This window comes from Lacerta agilis, chromosome 9 (genome assembly GCF_009819535.1).
Source record: "Lacerta agilis isolate rLacAgi1 chromosome 9, rLacAgi1.pri, whole genome shotgun sequence".
In the NCBI taxonomy this organism is placed as follows: Eukaryota; Metazoa; Chordata; class Lepidosauria; order Squamata; family Lacertidae; genus Lacerta; species Lacerta agilis.
Window position 1 is genome coordinate 9,388,390 of NC_046320.1, and position 27,780 is coordinate 9,416,169.

A 27,780-nucleotide genomic window follows, 5' to 3' on the forward strand; every position below is an offset into this window, starting at 1 on the left:
TCAAGACGAGCCTGGAAATCCAAAGGACAATCCAGTTAAAAGTGTGGCACATTTTTTGCTTTGCTAATAGCTAGTTTAAACCAGGAATAACTGTACTGAAGCATCTGCAACCCATTCCATCAAAATTTAAATGGAGCAAGGAAAACCTCTCTAGTGTTGCCAAGCAAATCTGGGAAACACATTATTTTCTGTTGTGTTGACACACTTAAACTACTCTGTTGCTAACATGGAAAAACACTGAACGTGGAAACTTGATGAGATTTCTAAGTGTCAGCAACACAGGAGTGGGAACTGTGGAGCAGAGTGCCATGCTAGGATTCGAAAATTAATTCCTTTGGATCCCTCCAAAAATAAGATCCTTCCCCCCCCCCCCAATACATTAAAACGTAACAGATACAAATTACCAGCATATGAAAATTGGTAAACTATGTCTAAGCATGGCTGAAATTGCTTTTTTTCCATTTAGGATGTTTAGCAGTGCTTGGCTTAAAAGTGCCTTTGATTACAATTCCACACTCAGGAGAGCTACCACTTTCTGAGTTCATCAAATTTGTCGTTCAATTATGGTGCTGCTACATGTTATGTTATCTTATATTTTTTTTAAAAAAAAAATACTTTCTGCTATATTAATTATTCTCACAATCCATCTGAAGTTTCGTAATTTCAAGTATGTAGCAATATTTGAGTTTATACCATAAAACCCCAGAAGGAAACCTGCCCTGACCCACCTTTTTTTTTGTTCTGTTTTTAAGAAAAAGTTTCTGAATGCTCTGCTGTGTATCAAACATATGGGTTAAAAAAAAATTCGCAGCAGGGTGAGCAGAAAACAACCTGCAATACAAAATGGAAATGCCCCCTCTAAAATGGTTTATTAATGCCACATAAAGAAAATTAATTACGTGTAACCAGCTAGTTAACTTCAGGCAAATGCAGTTACAAGAATCCACATTTTATCTGCATGCTTCTGTATATAACTCTCGGATTCAAAGAGCAAACAGTATGGCCAAAGGCTTGTTTGGGTGTGATGAGATTTTTTAATCTTTTCTGCGCCTTGGATTATTGCTAGTTGTAGTCTAAATTGGGAATAACTATTCCAGCTCAAACGCTCTTTGTTTATAAGTCCCCTCCGCTTCAAAAATGTTTTTTCTATGTAGTGGGAAATTGGAAAACACTGATGTTTAGGAAATAAGGAGTCAGAAAGCAAATGGAACTGGTTGCATATTTTCAATCAGGGCTTCAGGCTCTGCGTTGCATACAAAGGTTCTCTTCTGATGGAGTCTTCCTCCAGCAGAGGAAGGGAACTTTGGATCTAATCCTGTATTTGCCTATTACTAGGGAGATAAGATGCAGTCCTAAAAGCCCTTACACTGGAGTAGATAATTGGTAGATAAGAATCCATGCTCTGATACAACAGTCAAAGTCTAGTCTCCCACCGGCTTGGAGGTAGCAGCATTGCCCACTATAATTCTGTGGTTCTTATGGTGGGAAGCAGGCCTGTTTTTAGTAAGTGTAGAACATTTTAGCCATGCAGACTTCCTCATCTCTAATCCAGATTGTAACACGTGTCTTTGAGTGTGCCAGGAAAATACAGGCAACCATTGGACAGAGGGTCAATTCCAATTCCATGCCCCCCACTCCCCCAAAATACGGCTTTTGTGACACTGCATTTGCTCCATAGAACTTCCTGCTACTACCTGTCCTCCACTATTGCAAGTGGAGGTAGTTTTTTGCCTACTGGGGGTGTGGGACATGTAATTGCAAGAGAAGAGGCTCAAGCAATTTTGAAAAGCGTGTGGTTAGCAAATGAGCAAGGTTCACTTGTGTTCGGAGAAGCAGTATGCAGTCCAAATATGAAAAGTTACTTTTCTAAACAAACCATGTGCACTAGTAGTATTCCACTGTACAGAATGCAACTTTTAGGATACTGTTGATCATGTTTTCAGTTAAATAGCGTTATGGGTTGTTCCAAGAGGGATTGTTCAGAGTGAAGCTGATATTTCTGTAATGTGGTTTTAATTGCACACTGTAGTTCCAGTTTTAACACACAACACAAAACCTTCTAATTTCAGGATCTTCTTTGTGTTCTGTTCAAACTTAGCAAGGTGTAGATGAATGCAAATCCTTTCCTTTTAAACAGAATTTGCAAAAGTATTTTATACATATTATTTGAAAAGGGCTATAATAATTCCCATTACATTTTACAATATTAGCACTTTCTTGATATTTATGTATTTTAAATGTTATATGGTCAAAATAATCTTCCTGCTTAGCATCTCTTAAAACTTTACCTGCAAATGTAGCAGGGTTATTACATTTACTTTAATACTTGTATAAAAATATGCAGAATTTTTTTAAAAAATAAAATGTAATATATTTTATAAGCTAATAATAATCGGGTAATTAAAGGTTTCTAGCATGCATTCCTATCATTTGCAGATACTGAAGCATTTTGGTAATCTTTCTCACTAAATATGTGAATGTTTTAATGTAACTTCACTTTCTATTTTTGGTAGTCCAATGGGAATTCAGTAATGACATTTTGTCATGTCAAACTGTGAACATAATTTGTACTGTACAGTCCTCATATGTTATATATAGTATACTATATGTATTATACTTGTTAATAAAACAAGACAAATATTAAATGTCAATATGTAGTTAAAACTGTCCCTCAAAACTTGCACAGACTCCCTGCCCCCCCCCCCGAATCTTGATTGCACCAAATGGCAGTTGTCCTTAGATACAGCCCTGTATCCTTTAGGAGAGCTGAAAGTAGCACATGAAAAGGATCTTTGCTACTTATTTATTTGGTGACTCACCTAAGAAAGTTGGTTGACCTCAAATATCACAGCAGATCATATTCAACACATCTGGCACATGCAGAAGGCCATTGTACATGCATCACTAGCCAGATCAGTAATCGTGGACCTGAAATCAGATGTGTACATTGCCTATCTGTGCTGCATTACTATCAATAAAATACACATTTGGCTTTGCATTTCTATTCTGGCACAACTAGTTACAAGTACAAACTCTTATTTTTCAAAATTATTTTATGCACAAGTGAAGTTGGATTATTTAAAGTGCACTTTACCAAACGTGAAGGTTTCTCTGCTTGACTGCCCTCGCATTAATTCCCGTATACAACAAAAGATACCCATCTGCATCACTTCATCATATTTTCTTTCATTCACAAGTTACCCCATTAAATTGGCCTTGTAAGTCCCCAGGAGTCACTAGCCTGCAAAATAAATAAATAAAAATAAAACACTAGCCTGCTGGGAGCTGGCAGAGGAGGAACTGACTGCTGAATTTCTTATGGGTGGGTGTTAAAGAGGGAACTTGCCCCTTCTAGCTTCCTGCTTGGTTTCTACCCAAGTGAAAAACACCTATGAAGTAAATATTTAATAGATGGATAGTCATTATGAAGTGCTCGGCAAAGGAAAGGTCTTGTAAGATTTTACCTGAAGAACCTTTCATTGATTCAAAGGGTCAATTTGACCCCATTTTCTGGTTCTTGGACATCACAGCACTTGGGCATGCTTTATTTTCAGGGCAATAGTGGAGTGGGGTGTCTGCCCTCCTCAAGTCTATGGCAGGTAGCTTGCCTGGATACCTTGCCCACCTCCCAGTTATTCACTGTCCTCTTTGTTTAAGGTAAAGGACCCCTGACAGTTAAGTCCAGTCGCGGACGACTCGGGGGTTGCGGTGCTCATCTCGCTTTACAGGCCAAGGGAGCCAGTGTTTGTCTGCAGACAGTTTTTCCAGGTCATGTAGCCAGCACGACTAAGCAGCTTCTGGCGAAACCAGAGCAGCGCACGGAAACGCAGTCTACCTTCTCGCCGCAGCAGTACCTATTTATCTACTTGCACTGGCGTGCTTTCAAACTGCTAGGTTAGCAGCAGCTGGGACCGAACGGGAGCTCACCCCATCGCGGGGATTTGAACCGTCAACCTTATCGGCAAGCCCAAGAGTGTCAGTGGTTTAGACCACAGCGCCACCTGCGTCCCCTCCTTTATTTGTTTAGATATTAAGAAAAACATGTAGGCAGCACACACACACACCGATCTGACAAGATGAGGACCACCTCAGGTAGCAGGATCCACAGGAGCAGCAGATCCTGATGTAGATCTTTATTCCCCACCCCTTGGTTTCTGATGTTTTACTTGTTTTAAAATTCCCTAACATTTTTTTTAAAAAAAGATTTAATACAATTAAACAACATGTTAGGCTACCAGTTTTGCACAGATTCCTCCCCTGAAAAATCCTTCAGCGCTCTCTCTTTGCAAAAGTTCTGACTACAGACATGATTCGTGCCAGGAATCTTTACTGGCCAAGGCAAAGTGGAACTCTTGAGAGAGTGGGATCCCCCTTATTGCCCTTATAATGTATTATACAGCCATTTTAACCCACACTGGGAGGCAGACATAAAGGAATTTATTACACATTTCAAGTTTATTTCTCCAACAAAAAATTAACACACCAAGCCATACCAGAAAAGTAAAAAGAAGACAAACTCACCGAATCATACAAAATTATATACTGGTCAATAATAATAATAATAATAATAATAATAATAATAATAATAATTTATTATTTATACCCTACCCATCTGGCCGGGTCTCCCCAGCCACTCTGAGCGGCCTCCAACAAATACCAAAATACAATACAGAGTCACAAATTAAAAACTTCCCTAAACAGGGCTGCCTTCAGGTATTTTCTAAATGACAGGTAGTTGTTTATCTCTCTAACTCCTGATGGGAGGGCGTTCCACAGGGCGGGCGCCACTACCGAAAAGGCCCTCTGTCTGGTTCCCTGTAGCTTTGCTTCTCGCGGTGAGGGAACCGCCAGAAGGCCCTTTAAAGTTCCAGAGCCTCTGCCAATGTACCAAGTTTCCAAATATCCCTGATGCAATTTTTGCATATCTTTGTAACTCACTGTTGAAAGCATGTGCAATAAAGGTCCACCAGGTGGCATAGAAAAACAGTTTTTGCACACCTATCAGCCAATCACCCATTCCCACCACCCTTCTGAGTAATACCCCTCCCACTCTCTCACTATATATAAGGGTCTGGTGACTTCTGTTTCAGTGTATCTGAAGAAGTGTGCATGCACATGAAAGCTCATACCAAGAACAAACTTAGTTGGTCTCTAAGGTGCTACTGGAAGGAATTTTTTTATTTTTTATTTTGTTTTGGTTTTTCCTTTGTCTTGCATACAACGCGACATCATTTGTTTGGTCCTATGAATAAGGAGTAAAACAACTCTGGTGAAAATGTGACGTTAGCAGTGGGGATGCTTAATAATTCCTGACATACATTAGACATGGATATATAGGGATTAGTGCCCCAAAGGTTATTTCCTGTAGGCATCTTCAAAGCCACTTCTGTACTTTCACAACATTAGCAGATAGTAGCCAGCTTAAAACATGGCCCATTGAAACCCAACTTTAAATGTCAACTCTCAAGCCTGTGAATTCATAGCTGGTCTCCTTTAACAGGAGTTATGCAACTTCACCCAATAATAATCTATTATTTGTGCTACTCACTAAAATCGCCTTAATTCTAACAGTGAAGAATGTTGTTTATACTGTGTGCCCAGCAAGGTTATATAAGGCCACAAGGGAGTGTGTAAATATTAAATCCAAAGGTTTTTTCCTTTAAAAAAATTTGTTGCATGTGGATGTCCTAGTTTAAGAGCAGGTTTTCAATCAAGAAATCTGATTAATTAGTCCTATATCTATTTAAGTCCTATGAATAATCCCTACCAGAAGCCTATGAGTTAAATAATGAAGAAAAAATTGTATTGATCCTGTCAAAAGAAGCAGCGATAAAGACACAGCAACTGCTTGTGATTGACTGTTAAACACCCAACTCCAAACAGAAATTGTGGGAGTGGACTGAGAAATAAAAGCCCAGTCAGACATGTTCATGCCTTTTATTCTGAGGAATGCATTTTGTTTACATAACCAGCTCCTGGAATGGCTTCAGTTGTGACTGCTCTGCTTTCCTCAGATTCTACCAAGCCTTTATTGCCACCTACTGCTTTTCAAACTAGAGTGCATGTATATTCAGAATCATAGAGTTGGAAGGGATCTCAAGGGTCATCTAGTCCAACCCCCTTCAATGCAGGGATCTCAGCTAAATCATCCACGACAGATGGCCACCCAACCTCTGCTTAAAAGCTGCCAAGGAAAGAGAGTCCACAACTTCTCAAGGAAGACTGTTTCTGTTGTCCAACAGCTCTTATTGTCAGATACTTTTTTTCCCTGTGTTTAGTCAGAATCTCTTTTCTTGTAACTTGATGCCACTGGTTCAAGTCCTACCCTCCAGAGCAGGAGAAAAACTAGATTAGTTGGGAAATGAAATCTAATATAAGTGGAGGATTGTAAGTCATAACTTTTGAGCATGATGTGCAGTTTAGGCGCCTATGTGAGGTGTAACATCTAGGGATGAGGGGGAAATTTGATGCAGTTTGCATTGAAAGGTCAACGTACCTACTTTAGTTTCCAAAACAAAGTGTGAACCAGAACACAGCCACCCTTCAAGATTCACATTTCTCCAGCCAAGCAATGTGTACAAAACACATGTACAAGGAAAAAATGGGGGTATAAATGCATATAATAGTTTTTAAAACATACAAAAGCCAATATTTTAGGGGACACTGCTTTGTAAAAAATAATAATATGTAAGGCGAAATTGCATACGAAAATGTATATATGAGAACTTCACACTAAAATGCAGGTGAGTTTTCATAAGACATTTTGGAAGAGATCTGATCTTAAGACTGGAAGTAGGATAAACTGAGAGAAACCAAAACTGACGTATTCACTTATCCCCTGATAACTTCCCCATGTATTCATCATCTACTTATGCCAAGAGCCAACCATGCTTTTGATGGGAGATTTGGTATCACGCTATATACCTTCCTTATAAGTGGGCCTTCCCTTATTTATCCCTTTAAAGAGTCGGAAACGACTAAACAACAACAAACCCACAATTGTTTTGCACATATGCCCCCTATTAAAATTTAAGTTAAATTAACTTTTCTCATTTCTTAGCATTTCTAGGCACTCTATTTTACTAACATGTATATTGCACACCACTAGATGGCACCAACTTTCCATTAAAAGACTCAATGTAGTATTATAATACAGACAGTAGCTGCAGAAGGCAGAGTCATAAAATTGAAGAGTTGGAAGGGACCATGAGCGTCATCCACACCCCCTGCAATGGAGGAATCCTTTGCCCAATGTGGGGCTCAGACCCATGACCCTGAAATTAAGAGTCTCGTGCTCTACAGAGGGAGCTGTCCCAGATGTGCCCTACCCTTTTTAGGTGTGCACTATGTATTATTTTCGTGGTTAATTTAAATTGTATTGAGAATATAATAATGTCCTCAAATTCAGCATTTAATCCATTAATTTAAAAAAATTATACCACACTGCCTTTCAATCAAATGAATGTCAAGGAGGCTTACAAGAAGCAGGAAGTCTTACATTGCAAGGCTAATACTGATTCTTCATCTAGTGACTTGATTTTAAATCCTTTGGTTCAGGAATTCAGGGCTTGGAACAGGATCAATGAAGTCCATCTGTGTTTCTTTTCCTAAGGTATTTTTTTCCCTGCACTTGTATATAGCAAAATTATACTTGCCCTCTCTCCAGAAATATTATAGCACAGCATTACAGCAACATAAATAACTTGTTTTCCAGTTAGCTTACAGGTCTTCCAGTTTCATCAAACTTTCCCTGAATTCAAAAAAATACATATTGTAATTGTGAGGCATTTCCACTGACAGTCTCATATACAATACAACATGAATGTTACTGCATATGATTATTTCAATATACAGTGGTACCTTGGGTGAAGAACTTAATTCGTTCTGCAGGTCCGTTCTTAACCTGAAACTGTTCTTAACCTGAAGCACCACTTTAGCTAATGGGGCCTCCCGCTGCCGCTGCGACACCAGAGCACAATTTCTGTTCTTATCCTGAAGCAAAGTTCTTAACCTGAAGCGTTATTTCTGGGTTAGCAGAGTCTGTAACCTGAAGTGTCTATAACCTGAGGTACCACTGTAAATTTAAGTCAGTGAAAATACTCTCTCTTCTTCACTGCTGGACAGTTTAACGTAAATGGCTGCCCGAAGATTAGACCAGAAAAGTCCATGCTTGCTTTTGTCCTTTGGCCACTCCAAGTACGTTCTCTTGGCCATGAGAGCTTTCAGTTTGTGGTACCTGGCAGGAATGATGTATGGAGGGATTGGTTCCAGCACAATCAGGATTAAACTGTCGGCATTTTCACTGAATAACTTGTGATGGGCAAAGTAGAGCTCATAATGACACCATTCGCTCTGCACAAAGTAAGGAGACAACACAAAGATCGACTTGTAACTTTTCTCAATGCAGTCTATGATATTCTCCACAATGCTCTTGCCTGCAACAAAGTTCCTCTCGTGCTGGCAGATCCGTATGGAGCCATCCTCCTTCTCCAAGTTTGGAATCAATACGTTTTTCACCCACTCAGAATCATGCTCGCTATAGGAGATAAAAGCGTGGAACTCTACGTTGGGGAGTATGTCTTCAGGCTTACTCTTCCGAATCCTGTGTTTTGCTTGAGTCCACTTCCACATCATCTTCAAATACCATGGAATGTCAAAACGGATGCAGAGGAAGGAAACAGTGGCTACTAAGACCACAGTAATAATTGTAACTATAGTAATCAGAAGACTCACGTTGCAAACAACTTCAGAGACGTGAAAGTCCTTTAGAAGGGTCCCCCTTAAGTAGTCTGGGTACTCGCACACATAAGCGTCAGGCCAACCAACCAACTCCATAGATCCTTGCTTTTGAAGATTGATGAACTGTCTTAATTCACAGGTACATGTGAATGGATTGTGTCCTGCTTTTAGCTCTTTGATGCCTTGACATGTCTGGTAGAATTCAGAAGATGGTGAGACAACAGAGTTCATTTCTATATTCAGGAACCTCAGATTTCTAAACTGACCACATCCAGGCAGACTAGCTAGTTTATTGGATGCCAAATGTATTTCTTCTAAAGCCATCAGCTCAGTCATCTCTTTGGGAATGCTTGAAATGGGATTGTTTTGAAGATGAAGAATTTGAATATTTGCTGGTAAACATCTAAATACTGACTCTGACAATTGATTGGATGCCAAATTCAATTTAATCATATTTTTACCCCAGTGGCAGTCATTCACGTTATCTTCGTATTGCAACAAATTCTGACTCAAGTCCAAGTGTTTCAGTGAGTTCATGCTACTTGTCATTAAACTCATTTTGTCAAGTTGTTTAAGTTGATTGTTTTGTAAAATAAGTGTTTCTAGGAGTGCTAAGTTCCTGCAATTTTCAAAAATTTTGTCAGTCAATGCATTATGTGAAAAACTTAAGTAAGTAAAATCACTGGGTTTTAAAGGACAAAACATGATTAATACCCCCGAATGAGAAATTGTCAATGATGCAATATTCATTTCTGAAAATGTTCTGTACACATCCTCTTGGTTAAACACCTCTGAAACTGCAACAGCATATTTAATTGTCAATGCTTTAAGTGAGGTATCAACGTAATTGAGAGATCGACTTGTGTCTTCAAATATTAAAATGTTCATATAGTTGATGTTGAAATATTCAATAGAGGATTCCCACACCTTCTGAAGAATAGCCGTGAGGCTTAGCCAGGATAGTTGTATATTATTCAATGTTAAGTTTAGCAATTTCCCATTTTTGCTGGGTTGTGACAAAAATGTTATCAAGTCACTGACTTGATTTCCTTGGATATTTGAAAGTTCTAAGCTTTCAGTAACATTGAGTTCTAGATACAAGACAACGGAGAATTCTGAATTTTCAGGGAGTGCGATCCGAAGCTTCTTTGTGTTAAATGCTGGAAGGCTTCCAGGGACAGATTCAGTGAGGTGTTCTAAGCCCAAGAACAGAGTATCCAGTTGTAAATTAGCAATAACTCTGAAATCTGATTTCTGTATTCTTCTAGTGCTGAGGCCAAGATATTCCAGCTTCACCATTTTGCCAAATGCCTGGCATGTGGGCATGTCCATGAAGTTATTGTAAGAGAGATCTAGATGCCTGAGACTTGTAACAGAAATGCAAGAAAGAGTCTGCAGCTTGTTGTGGGATAGATCCAGAAGTTCTAAGTCTTTGTTGTACTGGAAAATGCTGGAGTCAAGCTCTCTAATCAGGTTATGAGAAAGATTTAGTACCTTGAGTTTGGCCAGAGAACTAAAATCAGAAATCTGAAGTTCAGAGATACTGTTGTATGACAAATCCAAGTCTGTCATTTGGGCTGGAATATTCTTAGGAACAGCATCTAAGCCACTCTTGGAGTAGTTTGTTTTAAATCCATTTTCTGCAGAAGTATAGGTATTGTTCCAGAAAGTTATTATAAAAATGCAAATACAAAGGAGACCATTCCTGTCTGGACCATTCATTTCTGCCATGGCATATAAAGATCCTTAAAATGTGCTTGGTGGAGTTCTTGTACTTCTGTATTAGCCTCAAACTCCTGCAAAAAGAGTTCACATTGAAATATTAAGTACTCTAATGGAAACATTAGCTCTCTGAATATTCATTCTTTTCTAAATATTCATTCATTCTAAATATTCAGTGGAATATTCAGGCAATGGTGATGAAGAAAAATGCACCAATTTGGGCATTTTTCAAAAAGTCCTCTTGAAAACTCTTCAGCGATTGTGTGCGAATTTCTCCTAACAGACACATTTTTGTATGCAGTTTTGACCAATGTACACATTTCTGATTGCAATTTCTCCTAATACAATGCATTTTTGTATATTACTTTCACTTACTGATGTTTGCACATAATATACATGTTTTTATCAGCACTGTTTGGTTGGAGAAAGGCACAGCAAAATTCAGAAAAGTGCAAATTTTGAAGGATGGGTGTTTTCCGTTCTCAATTTGATAAATTGAACTTTAAACGAGGACTTAACTAAATCCTCCCATGCCTAATCAAGGCAATAAATCACACTGATGATGAAGATGATGATGATGATTAAAAATTTGTATACCACCGTATACCCACAGGTCTCAGGGAGGTTCACAAGATAATCTTTCCAAAATCCTGTGCCAAGAGGTGGTATTAAATAGAATAAGTGACTATATTTAGCCAACACTTTTAAACAGATGTCTGTTAAAGCAGCAAAGGGAGAATGAGGATTGGTTTAGGGATGGGGGATGGGTTCCCAAGAACAGCCATCTTGGATGATTTCTCTGCAAGCCCCTCCTCGCTTTTCATGGGATACATAAAATGCACATCCAGGAATGAGAGCGGTCTTGCAGGGGAAAGGCAGCAGGTAAGAGAAAGTTTAAGGAGCCATGTCTTCAGCCAGCACACACTCTAAGCAGTCAGGGACTCTCAAAGCTATGCCTATGGCTAGATACCAAGTTCAGCCACAAGGGCGGAAAAGCAGGTGCCGTGTTTTCACAATATTGGACCCATTCATGGGTGTAGCCAAGTGGGGGCAGCTGGTCCCCCTAGATCCACAAAAATTACTGAAAAGCATTGGAAGTACTCAATTAAGTGAGGTTCTGACCCACCCCCCACCAAAGCGATCTCCTAAAAAAAAAACTTTGGACCCATTCACCCTTCACAATAAAAGTTAAGTGAAGGGTAATCTCTTGGCAAAAAGTATTCAAAACTTTCTCGTGTTACATGTTTTAAAATCTCGTGTTACATGTTTTAAAATCGTAACACCTACCTTATGCCTTTCAGCAGCAGGAAAGAGCGAGTTTCTAAACAGAGTGTCTTAAGAGGAAGAATGTTGTTGCCTTAAAGATGGGGCAGAAGATTCTCCGCCCCACTTTTAACACAATCAAATTTGTCAGCCTTTGCAGTAAAAGGTAGACGACAGCAACAACAAAGTGGGAGAAGACTATAGTATGTTCAGAGGAGATCACAAACTCAACAAAAAGGAATGAGGAACTTAAGTTAGAATTTGGTCAAAAGCTAAAAATAAACATTACCGTAACTTGGCATAATTTACAGGAAATCTATGCCACTGTCAAAACTTCCTCTTTACCCAGACATGAAGTTTCAACATGTAACCTGATGGTGCATGTTTTAAAACTGCTGGTTTTATTTCTGTTTTAATAATTTTATGTTGATTTGTTTTAAATGTTTGAATGTGTGTGTGTGTGTGTTTATACTGTTTTATATAAACCACTTAGTGGTTTTTTGTTGATTAAGAGGGATATAAATCATAAAGTAAAATAAAAAGGGTAGGCAACTTACCAGATGACCAGGGTGGAGTACAAGAGGAGCATAACACCAGGATCCATGCTGATTTTCCTATAATCCAGGACTCTGTCAATTGTGGGCTTAAAAATAAAGCAAAATCCTGCATCCTGGCAATCCAAATTCTGTGGCCTGTGTAAAGGATGCAAATTGAAAACATTTGCATCATTTCACTTATTTTGCATGTTCTGTTCTATGCAGTGGTACCTCAGGTTACAGACGCTTCAGGTTACAGACTCCGCTAACCCAGAAATAACACTTCAGGTTAAGAACTTTGTTTCAGGATAAGAACAGAAATCGCGCTCTGGTGGCGCAGTGGCAGCGGGAGGTCCCATTAGCTAAAGTGGTGCTTCAGGTTAAGAACAGTTTCAGGTTAAGAATGGACCTCCAGAACGAATTAAGTATGTAACCAGAGGTACCACTGTAATTGTTTCCATCTTATGTAATTTGTTCTGTGATGTAGAGAGATGATGAATGATGCAGTTCACTGACGTCCAACTTTCACTGAAAACTGTATTACCCTTCTTGCTTCTGAGATTTCAACAGGCATCTACTACACATTTTCAAATATATCACTGAATCCATATGGACTAGAAACTTGCTTATCTTAATAAGGAGAGAAAAAAGCTGAAATGCTCTGGGATCTTTCTGCATCCATTTCCATGTACTGTGCATTTTGTGGGCCTATAAAAGTGCAGTGATGATACAGCCTGGCATATCACCTTTCAAGAATAATTCAAGGTGCCAGTTCTGCCCTTCTGAGATTTTAAAAATGAAAACAATTTGAATTCATTCCACTCATGCGATGTGTATTTAAGGCAGCTTGCAACATAAATAGCATGCATATTTTAAAACCCCTATAATAACCAATGTTTCTAAAAAGAACCAGCAAAAAAAAAACGGCATAAAAGAATAGCATACCATACTCGGAAAACCATACAAAATTCTTAACTTTGAACTGCATGGTTTTAAAAGACAGCTATTTAAGAAAGCTTTAGAAGAGTTCAGTTTTAACCAGCCAGGTCTGACCCACCCATGAGGCAAGGTGAGGCAACAGCAGCAGTGGGTCCCAATCTTTATTCCTCCTTTATTCCTGATGCCGTCAATATTCACCCACCCTTTTCCCTGGCGGGGAGGGAAGAGCCATTTTGTGGTTTGCCTCAGGTGCCAAAATGTCTTGGGCCAGCCCTGTATCTGTCTGAAAACAACATAGCATTGGCACCTAATGAATCTTCTTTTCTGGGGCATTCCATAAAATGGATATCTCTACAGATAATGCCTTGTTTCTTATAATATTTACATAGGATTCATAGGGTTGAAGTGATCTGAAATAAGGTCCTCAATGGCAATCAGATCATGTGGGGAACCACATATGGGAAAAGGTGATCATTAAGGTGCCAAGGCTGTTCCTATTACGCTATATACACTGGTACAGGGAGAGTAAATTCCATGTAAATAAATACTCAAGATGTTGATACTTTCTTGATTTGGAAACACAAAGCCAACCAATTTGTGCTCTAATGCAGAATCTACCATGATAAAGTTGGTGCTGGCAACTTGGCACAATTTAGAGATGTAATAACAATTTGTTTGCTTCATCGTTAATGTTTGAGATATCAAAATTCCTCAGATAGGCTCTACGCAAAGATTCCCATTTATAGCCTGGAGATGTTACTGCTACATATCCCTCTAAGTACCAAGAAAAAAAAGAGAGAGTGTTTGCAGCCGTGATTTAAATGACATGATCTGGATTGTGCAGTTTGTATTGCTGATTTGATTTCTATGTTGATGTTACCCACCCTACCCCCGCATATGAATATATTTTGCCTTTTTAAAGCTACATTGTGTTCTTCTTCAACACAGAAAAGAGGAAGGATTTTTTAAAAAAACAACAACGATAGACGACAAGTGCAAGGATCCAGCCCACCATCATTACACAATGGGATTTAAAAACATCAACACACATACATGCTACTGAGTAAGACTTGGCTTTTCTGGCTGATCGTGGGCGTTGCATCACACACACACACAGAGGGGGGGGGGGGGGGGGGGGAGGGTGTGAGTGAGAGAGAGAGAGAGAGAGAGAGAGAGAGAGAGAGAGAGAGAGAGAGAGAGAGAGTTGAGCATCACCTGTTATAATGCCCTCTTCTGCACAAAGATCAAAAGTGAGAGAGATTCCTGCCTTCCCCTTTTTCCATTCCTCTCCCTGCCAAACCTCAACCCTTCATGTTGTTTTTCAAAGCTGCCTGCCCTGAGAGGATCTGAAACCCAGATCTCCACGAAAGCGCTTTGCAGGAGCCAGCCCTACAAAGTCCCTTCAGTTGCAAAGGGAGCAGCAGCAAGTGCGTGGAGTAGGGGGCATTATTTTTTTTAAGACGAATCTGCCCTAGCACTTCTTTCTTTTCTTAAGAGGGCAAGCTTGCAATCTCCTGAAAAAAGCAAGCGGGGAGACGGAGAAGAACTAGCGCCCCTGGAGAGCTGCCCAAGTCCCAAAAGACGGTGAAAGTTGATTGTTTTTTAAGCGCCATTTTTATTTTTATTTTGAGAAGCAGAGGCGAAGCGAAAACCAAAAAGCAGCCCTGAAACTTTGCGCGCGACCCGAAGCGCCGGCTTCTTTCCCGCCTTTTTTAAACCGTTTACCTGGTTCACTGATCACGGAAGGGGCCTCTCGGGGCTAAAGAAGGAGAGGAAGACAAGAGATTTCCCCACAGGAAGAAAAACCGTTTTAGCGGCCTCCCCTCGGTCGACTTGAGGGGAGGGCGGAGCAAATGAACTCTGCCCACTTGGCACTTGTCCCCCCCACTGGTCATCGTCACGGGGACGTGAAATACAGGTTTCCCCCACTTCAGAGACAAGGAATAAGTTTTGGGGGTTGTTGTCGTTTTTTGCTTTCAGAGGAAGTGCTCTTTGAAACAAAATCACCTCAGTCCCTCCCTGGTTTGGTTTTGGGCTGTTGAGAGCATATTTGTGCGATTTCTTCTTCCTGCCCAAGATGCGCTTCGTGTTCATAGTGAGCCCAGCTAGGAAACCCAAAGAAACCTGGAAAACAGGTAGGGGCTTGGTTGTCTGGATAAGTGGTGGTAATTGTATGCAAGGCAAACAAAGAAAGGCAAACAAAAACATGCAAGTACAGTATGCAAGTCCAAAAAAAAATACTGCAATAAAACCCAAAACAACAAAAAAAAGCTGCACTTAAATTTATCTTGTCCTTGAGGAGCTCAGGGGAGATATTGTCTGCGCTAGGAACTTTGCCAGGTTTAAGAGACTGAATAAGCCTCTCAGCCCCGGTATCACTTTAGGTAGGGACTGAGCCTGTAGATGTTGATTAATTGTGTATTGGGGTTGGAAATATGACTCCCAAGCCCCAACAGGGATGGAGTATTCCACTTCGGAGGGGAAGTCTTGCCATCCCTTCGCAACTATTTTCCAAAAGGTGGCTGAGTCTCTTCCTTCGAGAATGCGTAACTGAACTCAAATGAGTTTAAGTGCAAGCGTAAAGACTTAAATGTTTACCAGGCTTTTAACCTGCTGTGGTTGTTTTTAGTGCTGCCTTTTATTGATTTATTAGATTTTATTGGTGATTGTAAAATGGTATAAAGATTTTTTAATGGAAGAGTAATATAGAAGTGCATTAAATAAATAAATATTTTGCCTTCAGAAAGCCCCAGAATCAGTCCCTGGCATTGCCAGCTAAAAAGATCAAGCAGTGGATGATAGGAAAGAGTATCTGCCTGGGACCCTGGAGAGCCAAAGGCTGTCAGAGCAGACAATACTGGGGTAGATAGATGAATACTCTGAACATTATATGACACCTTCATATTTTTCAAAATAGCTGGTTTCCTACAGCTAGGCTATATTAATTATAGGTATAATAACTGTGAAAGCATAAATACAGCAAGCTTAATATGAATTCCTGTCTTAATATGTACCAATAAAAGTCTATGCTTCCTATTCTCCCTTGCTTGGTCTAAGTGGGCTCCCTTTGCAATGTCCACTTTTAGTATGTGATACCTGGCAGTAATTATATATGTAGGGATACATTTTAACAAAATCAGAGTTTTCAGTAAATACTTTTTGATAGGCATTCACTATGCACAAAATTGGAAGACAGCACAAAGATTAACTATTCACAAAACAGGTGGGTAGCCGTGTTGGTCTGCCATAGTCGAAACAAAATAGGAAATTCTTTCCAGTAGCACCTTAGAGACCAACTGAGTTTGTTCTTGGTATGAGCTTTCGTGTGCATGCACACTTCTTCAGTATCTGAAGAAGTGTGCATGCACACGAAAGCTCATACCAAGAACAAACTCAGTTGGTCTCTAAAGTGCTACTGGAAAGAATTTCCTATTTTATTCACAAAACAGTCTCTGATATTGTCAGGAGACTGCCCTCGCCGGAAGCCAAGAAGGTGCCAGGGCTTTATCAGTATCACGAGCCCCCATCTCCGGTGCTGAGCTCTTCATCTTCGTCCAGTGGGAGGAGCAGCAGTTCCTCCAATGGGGAGGGGGAGATGGAAACAGGAAGTGGGAGCCGGGGCTGTGACAGGGGAAGAGAGCCTTTGCACCAAGCAGAAACGGGAGGTGAAGCACCCCTTCCATCTCCCCTTTTGCACAGGGGGGAAAGACGTAGAGGGGGGAGGCGGGGGTTCCGCATTCCGCGCCTTTTATGCTGGGCAAGGAACTGGAAGGGGTCATTCCCAGACTCTGCAGAAAGATGAGCTGGACGTTCTTTCTTTAGCTGCACTGTAAATATCTGCACAATAAAGGAACTTAGTTCCAGAAGTTTGCGTCAGCCTGGTTACTCATGAGCAGCCACTAAACCACCTTAAAGATATTTTCAACAATACATGGGTGCACCAAAGTTCCTCTCATGACAGCAGATCTGTTTATTTTTATATAAATTCAGTTCAATGAAAACTGACTTTAAAGCTACAAATCTAAACGACTTCTTCACTATTTGGAAGCTTAACATGAATAGCTGCCTGAACATTAGACCAGAAAAGTCCATGCATGCTTTTCTCCTTTGGCCAGATCAATGCAGTCAATCTCTGTTTCTTTTCCTAATGCATTTTTTTCCTGCCCTTGTATATAGCAAAATTATACTTGTCCTTTCTCCAGAAATACTAAAGCACAGCATTACAGCAACATAAATAACTTGTTTTCCAGTTAGCTTCCAGTCTTCCAGCTTCATCAAACTTTCCCTGAATTAAAAAAATACATATTGTAATTGTGAGCTATTTCCACTGAAAGTCTCATATACAATATTCAGCCATACAACATGAACGTTACTGATATAATGAAATCTGCATATGATTATAATAATATAAATTTAACTCAGTGAAAATACTCTCTCTTCTTCACTGCTGGACAGTTTAACGTAAATGGCTGCCCGAAGATTAGACCAGAAAAGTCCATGCTTGCTTTTCTCTTTTGGCCACTCCAAGTACGTTCTCTTGGCCATGAGAGCTTTCAGTTTGTGGTACCTGGCAGGAATGATGTATGCAGGGATTGGTTCCAGCACAATCAGGATTAAACTGTCGGCATTTTCACTGAATAACTTGTGATGGGCAAAGTAGAGCTCATAATGACACCATTCGCTCTGCACAAAGTAAGGAGACAACACAAAGATCGACTTGTAACTTTTCTCAATGCAGTCTATGATATTCTCCACAATGCTCTTGCCTGCAACAAAGTTCCTCTCGTGCTGGCAGATCCGTATGGAGCCATCCTCCTTCTCCAAGTTTGGAATCAATACGTTTTTCACCCACTCAGAATCATGCTCGCTATAGGAGATAAAAGCGTGGAACTCTACGTTGGGGAGTATGTCTTCAGGCTTACTCTTCCGAATCCTGTGTTTTGCTTGAGTCCACTTCCACATCATCTTCAAATACCATGGAACGTCAAAACGGATGCAGAGGAAGGAAACAGTGGCTACTAAGACCACAGTAATAATTGTAATTATAGTAATCAGAAGACTCACGTTGCAAACAACTTCAGAGATGTGAAAGTCCTTTAGAAGGGTCCCCCTTAAGTAGTCTGGGTACTCGCACACATAAGCGTCAGGCCAACCAACCAACTCCATAGATCCTTGCTTTTGAAGATTGATGAACTCTCTTAATTCACAGGTACATGTGAATGGATTGTGTCCTGCTTTTAGCTCTTTGATGCCTTGACATGTCTGGTAGAATTCAGAAGATGGTGAGACAACAGAGTTCATTTCTATATTCAGGAACCTCAGATTTCTAAACTGACCACATCCAGGCAGACTAGCTAGTTTATTGGATGCCAAATTTATTTCTTCTAAAGCCGTCAGCTCAGTAATCTCTTTGGGAATGCTTGAAATGGGATTGTTTTGAAGATGAAGAATTTGAATATTGACTGGCAGACATCTAAAGACTGATTCAGACAACTTATTAGATGACAAATCTAATTCAACCAGATTTTTACCCCAGTCACACTTATGCTCATGGTCTTCATATTGCAATAAATTCAGGCTCATGTCCAAATATTTCAAAGACGCCATGTGACTGGTCATTAAACTTACTCTGACAAGATTTTTGAACTGATTATTTTTTAAAATGAGCTTTTCTAGGAACATTAAGTCCTTGCAATTTTGAAAAACAGTGTCTGTAAAACTGTTATGTGAAAAACATAAGTAAGTAAAATGACTGGGATTTGAAGGGCAAAGCATGTGTATCAAACCTGCATCAGAAATGGTTAAGGCTGTAAGGTTCATCTCCGAAAACAATTCTAACAGATATTTTGCATCAGAACGAAATGTAGTCAATGTAGTCTGCTTAATTGTCAAAGCTTTGAGTGAAGTTTTTGTATACTTAAACTCTATTGAATTTGGAGCTTCCAACTGTGATGCATTGGCTATAACAAAATATTCAATGGTTGATTCCCATACAGTCTGAAGAATTTCAATGAAGTCTTCCCAGTCAAATTGTATATTGTTCAGTGTTAGGTTTAGTAATGTTGAGTTTTTGTTAAGTTTCAGCAGGAAAGTTCTTAAATCATTGACTTGTATTTCTTGGATATTTGACAGCTCTAAACTTTCTGTTACATTGATTTCTAGATCTGGCAATACTTGATAATCATTGTTTGGTGGGAATATAATCTGAAGGCTCCTTGTATTGAACACTGGAAGATTTCCATGGATATATTCAGAGAGGTCTTCTAGGCCCAGGAACAGAGTTTCCAGTTGTAAATGAGCAAGAACACTGAAATCTGATTTCTGAATTCTTCTAGCACTGAGGCCAAGATATTCCAGCTTCAACATTTTGCTAAATTCTGGGCATATGGGCATGTCTACATAGTTATTGTAAGAGAGATCTAGCTTCCTGAGACTTGTAACAGGATGACAAGAAAGAGTTCGCAAGTTGTTGTAGGATAGATCTAGATGTTCTAAGTCTTCATTGTACTGGAAGACACTGAAGTTAAGCTTTCCAATGAGATTATGAGAAAGAATTAATACCTGGAGCTTAGAAGAAGAACTAAAATCTGACATCTGAAGTTCAGAGATGCTGTTATATGACAAATCCAACACTGTCATTTGTGCTGGAAGGTTCTTAGGTATTTTAACTAGAAATCTGTTGGAAAAGTCCATAATCAATCCTTTCTCCACAGAACATTGGATGTTGTTCCAGAAGTTTATTGCAAGGAGGAAGGCACTAAGGAAATGGTTGGTGACTGAACTTCTTTCATCTACCATAGTGCACGAAGATACTTTAAATGTTTTTATTGGTGAGTTTCATCACTCCACATTGACCACAGGCCTGTAGGAAGAGAAATGCAGCAGCATGTTAATGAAATCACATCAAGAAGTTCAAAATGAATTATAGCAGCTATAATTCCTGGATGCCTTGGGCTCTTATTTCTTATTCGTTTTAGTTGATGAGAACCATGAAGATGTGAGTGCATGCACACACAAGCACACACATGTTCTGAAGAATATGAGAAAGAGGAGATGGGAAAATTTGACTCAGATAGAGCATGAGACTCTCATGGTCATGGGCACAAGATTCCTGCATTGCAGGGGGTTGGACTAGATTACCCTTGTGGTCCCTTCCAACTCAACAGTTCTATGCTTCTGTGACTCCTCTGAAGCCTTGATGTCCCTCAAGGACATCATTGTCCCTCAAGGACAGCATTGTTGTTAGTTTTTTGTATCTTTATTTTAGATTTTGTTGTGATATATGTGGAAATTGTTCAGTTTGGGTTTTTTTATTGTTTATGACTACTTTTGAGTACACTACTGTTATGACTACTGTTGTGGTTATGTATTTTTTTAATGTTGTAAGCCCCTTGATCATGGTTTGAACTGTGGATAGATGAAGTACAAATAAAATTATGTATGTACTGAAAACAAGTAGACTTACTTTTGAGTACACATGTACCGGGGCTGCACTGTCCAAGGAACTTGACATGTTCGAGTTATGATTCAAGTTTATGACATCTGACAAGTTATGATGAGGGAACTTGACGTTTTTTGTCAGTTCCAGCAACAGAAACAAAAGCTGAACGAGCTCCTCTCTTCCGGGGGGGTGGGGAAAAGCGAAGTGAAACTAAGGCAGCAATCCAGACTCACCTACTTGGGAGTAAGTCCCATTGAGTTCGAGGGGGCTTGCATCCGAGTAGATGGGCGTTGCACAGGATCGCAGGGCACTCAAGAAGGGAAGGCGCGTGATGCAAAGAAAACCAGCACCACCCTCCACCACTGTGGTCTCTTGCTCTCACTGCCTGCTTTGTTCGCCGTGGGAAAAAGTCGAGACGGAGTTCACTTCTGGCCGCCGGGTGCCTAATGTCAGCTACCGCGGCTCGCCTGCGCCTGCTCCTGCTCCTGCTGCTGCTGCTGCTAAGTCTGCCTGCTTCAGATTTGTTGCGGAGGGAGCTAGAAAAAGAGCCTCGCCCACTCTTCCTCCTCTCACCTCCACCCCCGCTTTCCGTCAGAGGACGGAGGCGCAGAGCAGCGCGCAAGCTCAGTGACTGGGGGCCTTGGGAGGTTTTGAAGAAGAGGTTGATGGCCATCTGTCCTAGAGAATTTAGCTAAGATTCCTGCACTGCAGGACTAAATGACCCTAGGGGGGGGGGGGGGGTCCTTTCCAACTCAACAATTCTGTTATTCGACAACAACAACAACAACAACAGGAAGAAGAGTTTGGATTTCATATCCCGCTTTATCACTACCCGATGGAGTCTCAAAGCGGCTAACATTCTCCTTTCCCTTCCTCCCCCCACAACAAACACTCTGTGAGGTGAGTGGGGCTGCGAGACTTCAAAGAAGTGTGACTAGCCCAAGGTCACCCAGCAGGAGGAGAGGAGACATGAACCCGGTTCCCCAGATTTCGAGTCTACCGCTCTTAACCACTACACCACACTGGCACACTACAACAACACTTGCCTAGAAGTAATAAAATATTTATTTATTTGTTTTCCTGCTTCTGCCTATTGAAATACAATACAACTGCTACTGCTTTTGCACTACCACTAGCTCTCTACTGAGTTGATTGCTGTCGTCACCTGCCCATATTTATTTTTTCTCCGCTCTGATAAAATATACCATCCAGGAGTTCCCCTCGCCCTCTGCCTCTGTTAAGGAAAAGACAGCGTTGCCTGTTCAAATGGCGTTCCCGATTTCAATTCATAGCAGTTCTTTTTAAATACCCTTTTGTTTATTTTGAAATACTTTACTTACTGAGAAGGCTGAGTTCATTCTTGCTTTTGAGAAACATCCGAACCTCAAGAGCCCTGAAGAGGAACATCAGCAGGAATCAGTCTGGCTCCAAGAATGGTCTACCCCTTCCTTGTTGTTTGGGGTGCTTCCATAAGAGATAACCCCATCCCCACAGATGTTGCAGGTGGCAGTGGTGGTAAGAGTGATGGAGACTGGGTCATGGATAAGAGTTAGAGAGATTGTACAGCAACCTTTGCCAACCTGATGCCCTCTAGATGTTGGACTGCATCTCCTGTGGAGTGCCTGGAGTGCCATTTACCAGTTTTGGCAGATAAAAAAGCTACAGCCATTTCTGGATTGGTATAGCTTGTTCACAGCACTGGTAACTTCAAGGCTGGATTATCACCATGCACTCAATGTACCCTTGAGGTTGGTCTGGAGCAGGCATAGGGAACCTTCGGCTCTCCAGATGTTTTGGACTACAATTCCCATCATCCCTGACCACTGGTCCTGTTAGCTAGGGATCATGGGAGTTGTAGGCCAAAACATCTGGAGAGCCGAAGGTTCCCTATGCCTGGAGGCTGCAGCTAGAGCAGCACCTGGTGGCTAGGTTGCTTGGGGGAGTAAACCACCTCCAGCATGCAACATCTTGTTTGAGGGATTTGCACTGGCTGCCAATTTGCTGCTGGGTTAAGGTTTTGGTACTGTTATAAATCACCCCAATCTCACCCCAGTGTGAGATTCCAGGGATCTAGGTGTTTTGTGTTTCCTTTGAAAATGAGGCACAACGGAGACTGGGGTGTCTTTATGATACATCTATACAACCTGACCCTATGATGGACGGGTTCAAAGCATTACACTCCAAAAGGGTCTTGTTTCTCCCATTGCTGCAGTCTTGGATTCAAAAAGAAATCAAATGTGGCTCTTTGTCCCTTTGCTTAGCTTGCTGTGTTTAACGGACTGGCACTTTTTCTCTCTGGCTCACAACCCAGGCAACTGCAACCCTAAAAACTCTATTCTGCTTTTTCTCTGCTAACTGTCTCTCAGTGGAAGGAGGGGCTCACACCCATTTGCTGTCCAGTATATAGTATTTACTTTGTTAATTGCTCATTACCTTCATTTTGTTCTTGATGGCTCTTCTCTCAGTCAATTTCATAGGCATGGGAAAACTGGTTTGGTCTGTATTTTGACACTGCTAAATTCAGCCTCTACCAGCCCATCTTAATACTCTAAGCATTACTTAAACTCCAACACTCACTAGACCCAGTAATTTAGTGGAGTCAAGGCACTCAGAAGCTCATAACACTAACATGCATGACCCTATACAGTTTGGGACTAAGTTACTTGAGATATTGCCCTTATCCTTTCTAGACCCAGCAGGTCACTGTTTTGCAGGAGAATTTCTAAAATATGAGAGGTCCTCTCAATAGCAACTCAGAACAGGGTTTTCAGCATGGCTGCCCATTTGGTAGAACAGCTTTCCATCTGAGATCTGACAGCCCCTCACTAGCGGTACTTTCTGAAAATGATGGAAGACATTTTTGTTTCAACAAGCTTTTTCAGGAGTACGAAAAGTTATCTGGCTTAGCTGTTCATTCTGTATTGTTTTTAAACCTATCCTTAGTTGTTGTTATTTTCCAAACTATTTTACCTGTTTTATGGTATGTTTGTAAATCACATTAAGACACACATGTAAAAGGAAATTTATAAATTAATAGATGGTGATAACGATGATAAAGATACCACCCATCACTTTTTCTGTATTTGAAGAAAATAGGCACTATTTTCTTCAAATGTACAGAAATATAACAATATCACATCTTACTAGGTTGGAATTAGTCTGCAATTAACAGAAGACAGTAAAATGCACTGAAATGTTTTACATCTCTTTATTTAAAAAATGGCAATTTGGAATTATAAGTAGAAAAATCAAGGGGAAAGAGTGGAAAGCATGGGTGTTAACATGTTTGATAAAGAATGGGTATGTAAACATGATTATGAGATTATTTACATAAAAAATACAAGAGTTGCCAATATGATGCCCATGAGTACAATGGCCCCACTGAGGTCTTCTCCTTTAAGCACACACACACCATAGTGCCTCCTTGAGCATAAAGGTGGTGAGAGTGGTTACCTTTTCCTCCCTTGAAAATTAATTAGAGCTAAAGGAAGAAGTTGAAAGAGTGACACTCCAAGTGTTTTCCAGCTGGCTTAGGTTCTGTAGGATGAGCCATGTTCCTATTGATTTCTTAGGTCACTTGGTTTTGCTGGGCTGACAGAGTCATAGTAGCATTTCACCATTACAGCAGCATTCCTGCAGTGCAAAAGAGATCAAGCTGGGAGCTCCTTGTGCCTATGAGCTGCCCTGGTAGTGCCAATAGTAGGCCATCTGGGTGTTTTGGCCTGAGACCCTAGTCCAAGACCTGTGATGTCCTGACCTACCACTGTTTATAATCAGGAAAAGTGCTGCATTTTGTAACAAACATAAACTGGATTTATTCTTCCCTAAGACCCAAAGGTGGTGCTATTTGTTTAATTATAGGACAAGGTGGAAGTTAGTTATATTAAATTAGTATTAACAGTACAGTATTAACTGTGGAGCACTTGTAGATTGTCCATGGAAGATTTCAGGAGTGAATAATTAATTAATTAATAATAAGAAGTCTTCTTACGCCCCCTGTTAAACTGCAATGTTCCTGATGCTGGCTGGAGTCCTGAACAGGACCACCATGTTCACTGCAACATTTTGGGGCATTCCCCCCACTTCTCCCAAAACTAAATAGGGTGGTGCTGTGCTTATCAGTAGGACAGTGAAATGGGGCCACCACAGACAATTAAGGGCTTCTTATTGCATGAGTGATTCCCCAGCTTTGGAGAAAGAAAATATTAGACTGTGAATTTAAAAAAAACAGGTTTAAAAAACAAACAAAAAAGAATGAGTATGGTCCTGGGGAAGAGACACAGAAGATGAGGGCGGCTGAGCATCAGGTAAAAAGGAAAGCGGGGGCAGGGAAAAGGAAGAGGAATGGCCTGGCTCAGACCCTGATAGCTAACCTTATAGTATTTTGGAGGGAGCTGGAGAATTTAAGCTGAGGCAGGAGTCACAAAGCATTTTACAAATATGATACATTTGGAATTCTGAGTTCCAATGATATCATCCCTTTGGGTCACTTTTTTCTCCTGTCTCCTGACATCCCCCACTCAAGATAAGGGGGCGGGAAGCACCACCCATCTTTCACTTTTCTAAGTGATTTGGGTAAAAGTCAGATTACCGGTAAGTACAAAGCCACATAGAAGAGGAAGTAGTAAAAAGCTTCTGTCATCAACTTTCCTCCTTCAATGCAATGTATTTTTCAAGAGAGTAAATGTGCATCTCCCACCTCTAAAACCCAGGGGCGTAGCAAGGGGGGGCAGGGGGCGGTCCGTCCCGAGCTGCGCCCTGCTGGGGGGTGACACTTTGGGCGGTGGCCCTGCCCCCGGCTTTTTTTTTTTAGGCTATTTTCAGCACTGCTGGGGTGGAGCTGCAGAGGTGGCCAGTGAGGGGGGGTGCCACCCCCTCCTCGCTGGCCCGCCCCTTGCCTCTATGCCACGCTCCGCAAGGGCCACCTAACGGCCAAAAAAAGCTTCTGAAAGGGAGGAAAGGAAGACAAAGCAGGCGCTGTCCTTTGCTTTCCTTCGCCCCCTTTCAGCGGCTTTTCCTGCCTTTGGCTGGCTTGCAGAGCCGGGGCATGGAGAGGGGCGGGCCAGCGAGGAGGGGTGACACCCCTTTCTGCTGCCCCCCCTCCCCTGCCCTGACTTGCGCTCTGCAGAGACTGCCGAAGCCGCTGCCCGGCATCCCCGGGGCCAGGGTGTCACGCTGTGTGTGCGCGTCATGACGTCATGACACACGCACATGCCGCGAAGCCAAGGTGCTAGAAACGCCCCTGCTAAAACCCCATTTCTAAACGTTTAAGTGTATCAAGAAATCAAAGTTGTGGCACTTACTGTAACAACTGATGAGTGCCGGCACCTATTTGTCTAGAAAAAAAGCTCTGCATCCCAGTTTCTGATTTGATCCCGGAATGTCTCGCTTTTCCTTAGGACGTCCCTATTTTCATCAGGAAAATGTTGAAGGGTATGATAGGATGTCCCTATTTTCATCGGAGAAATGTTGAAGGGTATGGAATTATGTGACCACGGAGCCAAGGAGATAAACTATACCAACTTTGGAAAGCATCTGAAGGCAGCCCTGTATAGGGAAGTTAAAAAAGAATTAAATGTTTTTGTTGGAAGTCACCTAGAGTGGCTGAGGCAACCTGGTCAGATGGGCAGGGTATAAATAATAACGATGATGATGATGATGATGATGATGATGATGATGGAATAGGAAGTCCCTGTTTTCATCTAAGAAATGTTGGAGGACATATACCAAAAGCTGCCCAGAGCTTCACAGCGAGCCTTGTTGCCGTTTGGAAGAAGGCAGAGTAGGGAAAGAAGCGAAAAGTTTGGGAACTCCAAACTGAGACGCCAGCGGGCAGCTTTCTCTGCCTGCTCCGTTCCTCGCGCCAGAGGGCAAAGTCCGCGCTTCCCTCCCTCTTCGCAGCAGAGTAAATGCCGAGCCCGCCGGCAGGCGGCACCCGCTCCGTGTCGCGCCGCCGCCCTGCTCCTCCGGACAAGCCGCAAGCCGGGCGGTGGGAGGACCAGGCCGGCTGGCGCGGAGAAAGCTCTACCCCCGGCCCGGCCCTCCGCTCCCGCCCCTCGGCTCCTCTCCCTCCCGGCCTGTGCCGACGTGGCCGGGCGGAGAGCGGAAGGCGCGCCAAGCAAACAGCGGCTCAGCGGTAAGGGGCGACGCGGCTTCTCCTTGTCTTTTGCTCCCCTCGGCGACTTGAAGCGCTTCTCGCACCGAAAAGTTTGCTTCCTTTCCCTTGGCGATGGTTTTCAGTATTGATGGGCGAGGAAGAGCCCGGCGTAATATTCTGCCTCCGGGAAGTTTGCAAGCGGGAGCAGTGAAACTCGCCGCAACCATAACTCAAGCCTTTGTCCCGGGGAAGGGGAAGGGTGGGTACGGGGGGGGGGGGCTCTCTGTCGTCTCCAGCCACTGGTTTATATGGGCACACACCTAGGGGAGAGATCTCCAAAGGGCAGCAACTGGTGGATGGATGGAGGCGTGAGAGGCCCCCCCTAAAAGCGGTGCGCGAGAACCGCTTGCAAATCGGTTTATTTTAAGGAAGGCAGACCCTGTGCCATCCCGAGGACCCCTTTTGGTGGCGCCTCCCTAGGAAAACAGGAACGGGCAAGAGGGCAGTGGGGCAGTCGCCCTCCGGCCCCTCCCATCAAGTAAATAAATAAAAATACTTAACTAAAAGTAGAAATTGTAAGAAGATTTTTTTCTGAGCATTTGGGGTCCAAATAAAGTAATTTAAAGCAACTGTTGCGGAAGCAGTTCGTTCCAAATCTGCTAGACAGGAGACAGGTGGGTGTCCTGCTCCCACAGCATAAATCCTGGCTGCCTACCCCTCCACTAAAATAAATCCTGGCTGCGCCCATGAGAGGTAAAAAAGTGTGCTTCCTGCATTGCAAGGGGTTGGACTAGATGGCCCTTGAGGTCCCCTTCCAACTCTACAATTTGATGAGTCTGTGTCCGCCAACGTAAAAGGTGTGTGTGTACAACGAGGCACTGGTGATTGGCCTGTGATCCCTGCCACATGTGCATGTCTGTAAAATGCACACTTTCTTGTAACGTGTGAGTCGGCCATTCCTTTTGAAGTGTGGATTAAGTTTTGAAGAGCACTGCATTAAGGTGTTAGCTCTCAGGAGATGTCAGTCTAATCCAAGGCATAGG

The 27,780-nt window shown here is 41.7% G+C and overlaps 3 protein-coding genes across 5 annotated transcripts in view; 1 reads left to right on the top strand and 2 right to left on the bottom strand.

Moving 5' to 3' along the window:
- Positions 1-8,082: 8,082 nt before the first annotated feature.
- On the bottom strand, positions 8,083-15,015 carry LOC117052806 (toll-like receptor 1). The gene is made up of 3 exons (XM_033160000.1): positions 14,925-15,015; positions 12,282-12,416; positions 8,083-10,535 (listed from the first exon to the last, which is right to left on the bottom strand). The coding sequence occupies exon 3, from the start codon at positions 10,468-10,470 to the stop codon at positions 8,083-8,085; it is 2,388 nt and encodes a 795-aa protein (XP_033015891.1). The 5' UTR covers positions 10,471-10,535; positions 12,282-12,416; positions 14,925-15,015.
- Positions 15,016-17,141: 2,126 nt separating this feature from the next.
- Positions 17,142-21,100, bottom strand: LOC117052804 (toll-like receptor 6). 2 transcript variants are annotated; one of them, XM_033159999.1, is made up of 2 exons: positions 20,878-21,100; positions 17,142-20,061 (listed from the first exon to the last, which is right to left on the bottom strand). In XM_033159999.1, exon 2 carries the CDS (start codon positions 19,995-19,997, stop codon positions 17,613-17,615), a length of 2,385 nt encoding a protein of 794 aa, XP_033015890.1. In that variant the 5' UTR covers positions 19,998-20,061; positions 20,878-21,100; the 3' UTR covers positions 17,142-17,612. The 2 variants fall into 2 exon arrangements, with proteins under 2 accessions (XP_033015890.1, XP_033015889.1); XM_033159998.1 differs by having other exon boundaries at positions 20,874-21,100.
- A 5,644-nt stretch (positions 21,101-26,744) lies between these two features.
- The window catches only part of FAM114A1 (family with sequence similarity 114 member A1), a 31,023-nt gene continuing 29,987 nt past the window's right edge, over positions 26,745-27,780 (top strand). Inside the window, exon 1 of one of the 2 annotated variants that reach the window (XM_033159823.1) lies at positions 26,745-26,776. The gene's annotated coding sequence lies outside the window, so the exon portion shown is untranslated. The remainder of the gene's footprint in view (positions 26,777-27,780) is intronic. The other variant, XM_033159822.1, reaches the window with a different exon arrangement.

Excerpts from the sequence above, each read along its gene's own strand:
- LOC117052804 (XM_033159999.1), bottom strand. The coding sequence starts at position 19,997 with ATGGTAGATGAAAGAAGTTCAGTCACCAACCATTTCCTTAGTGCCTTC.
- LOC117052806 (XM_033160000.1), bottom strand. The coding sequence starts at position 10,470 with ATGGCAGAAATGAATGGTCCAGACAGGAATGGTCTCCTTTGTATTTGC.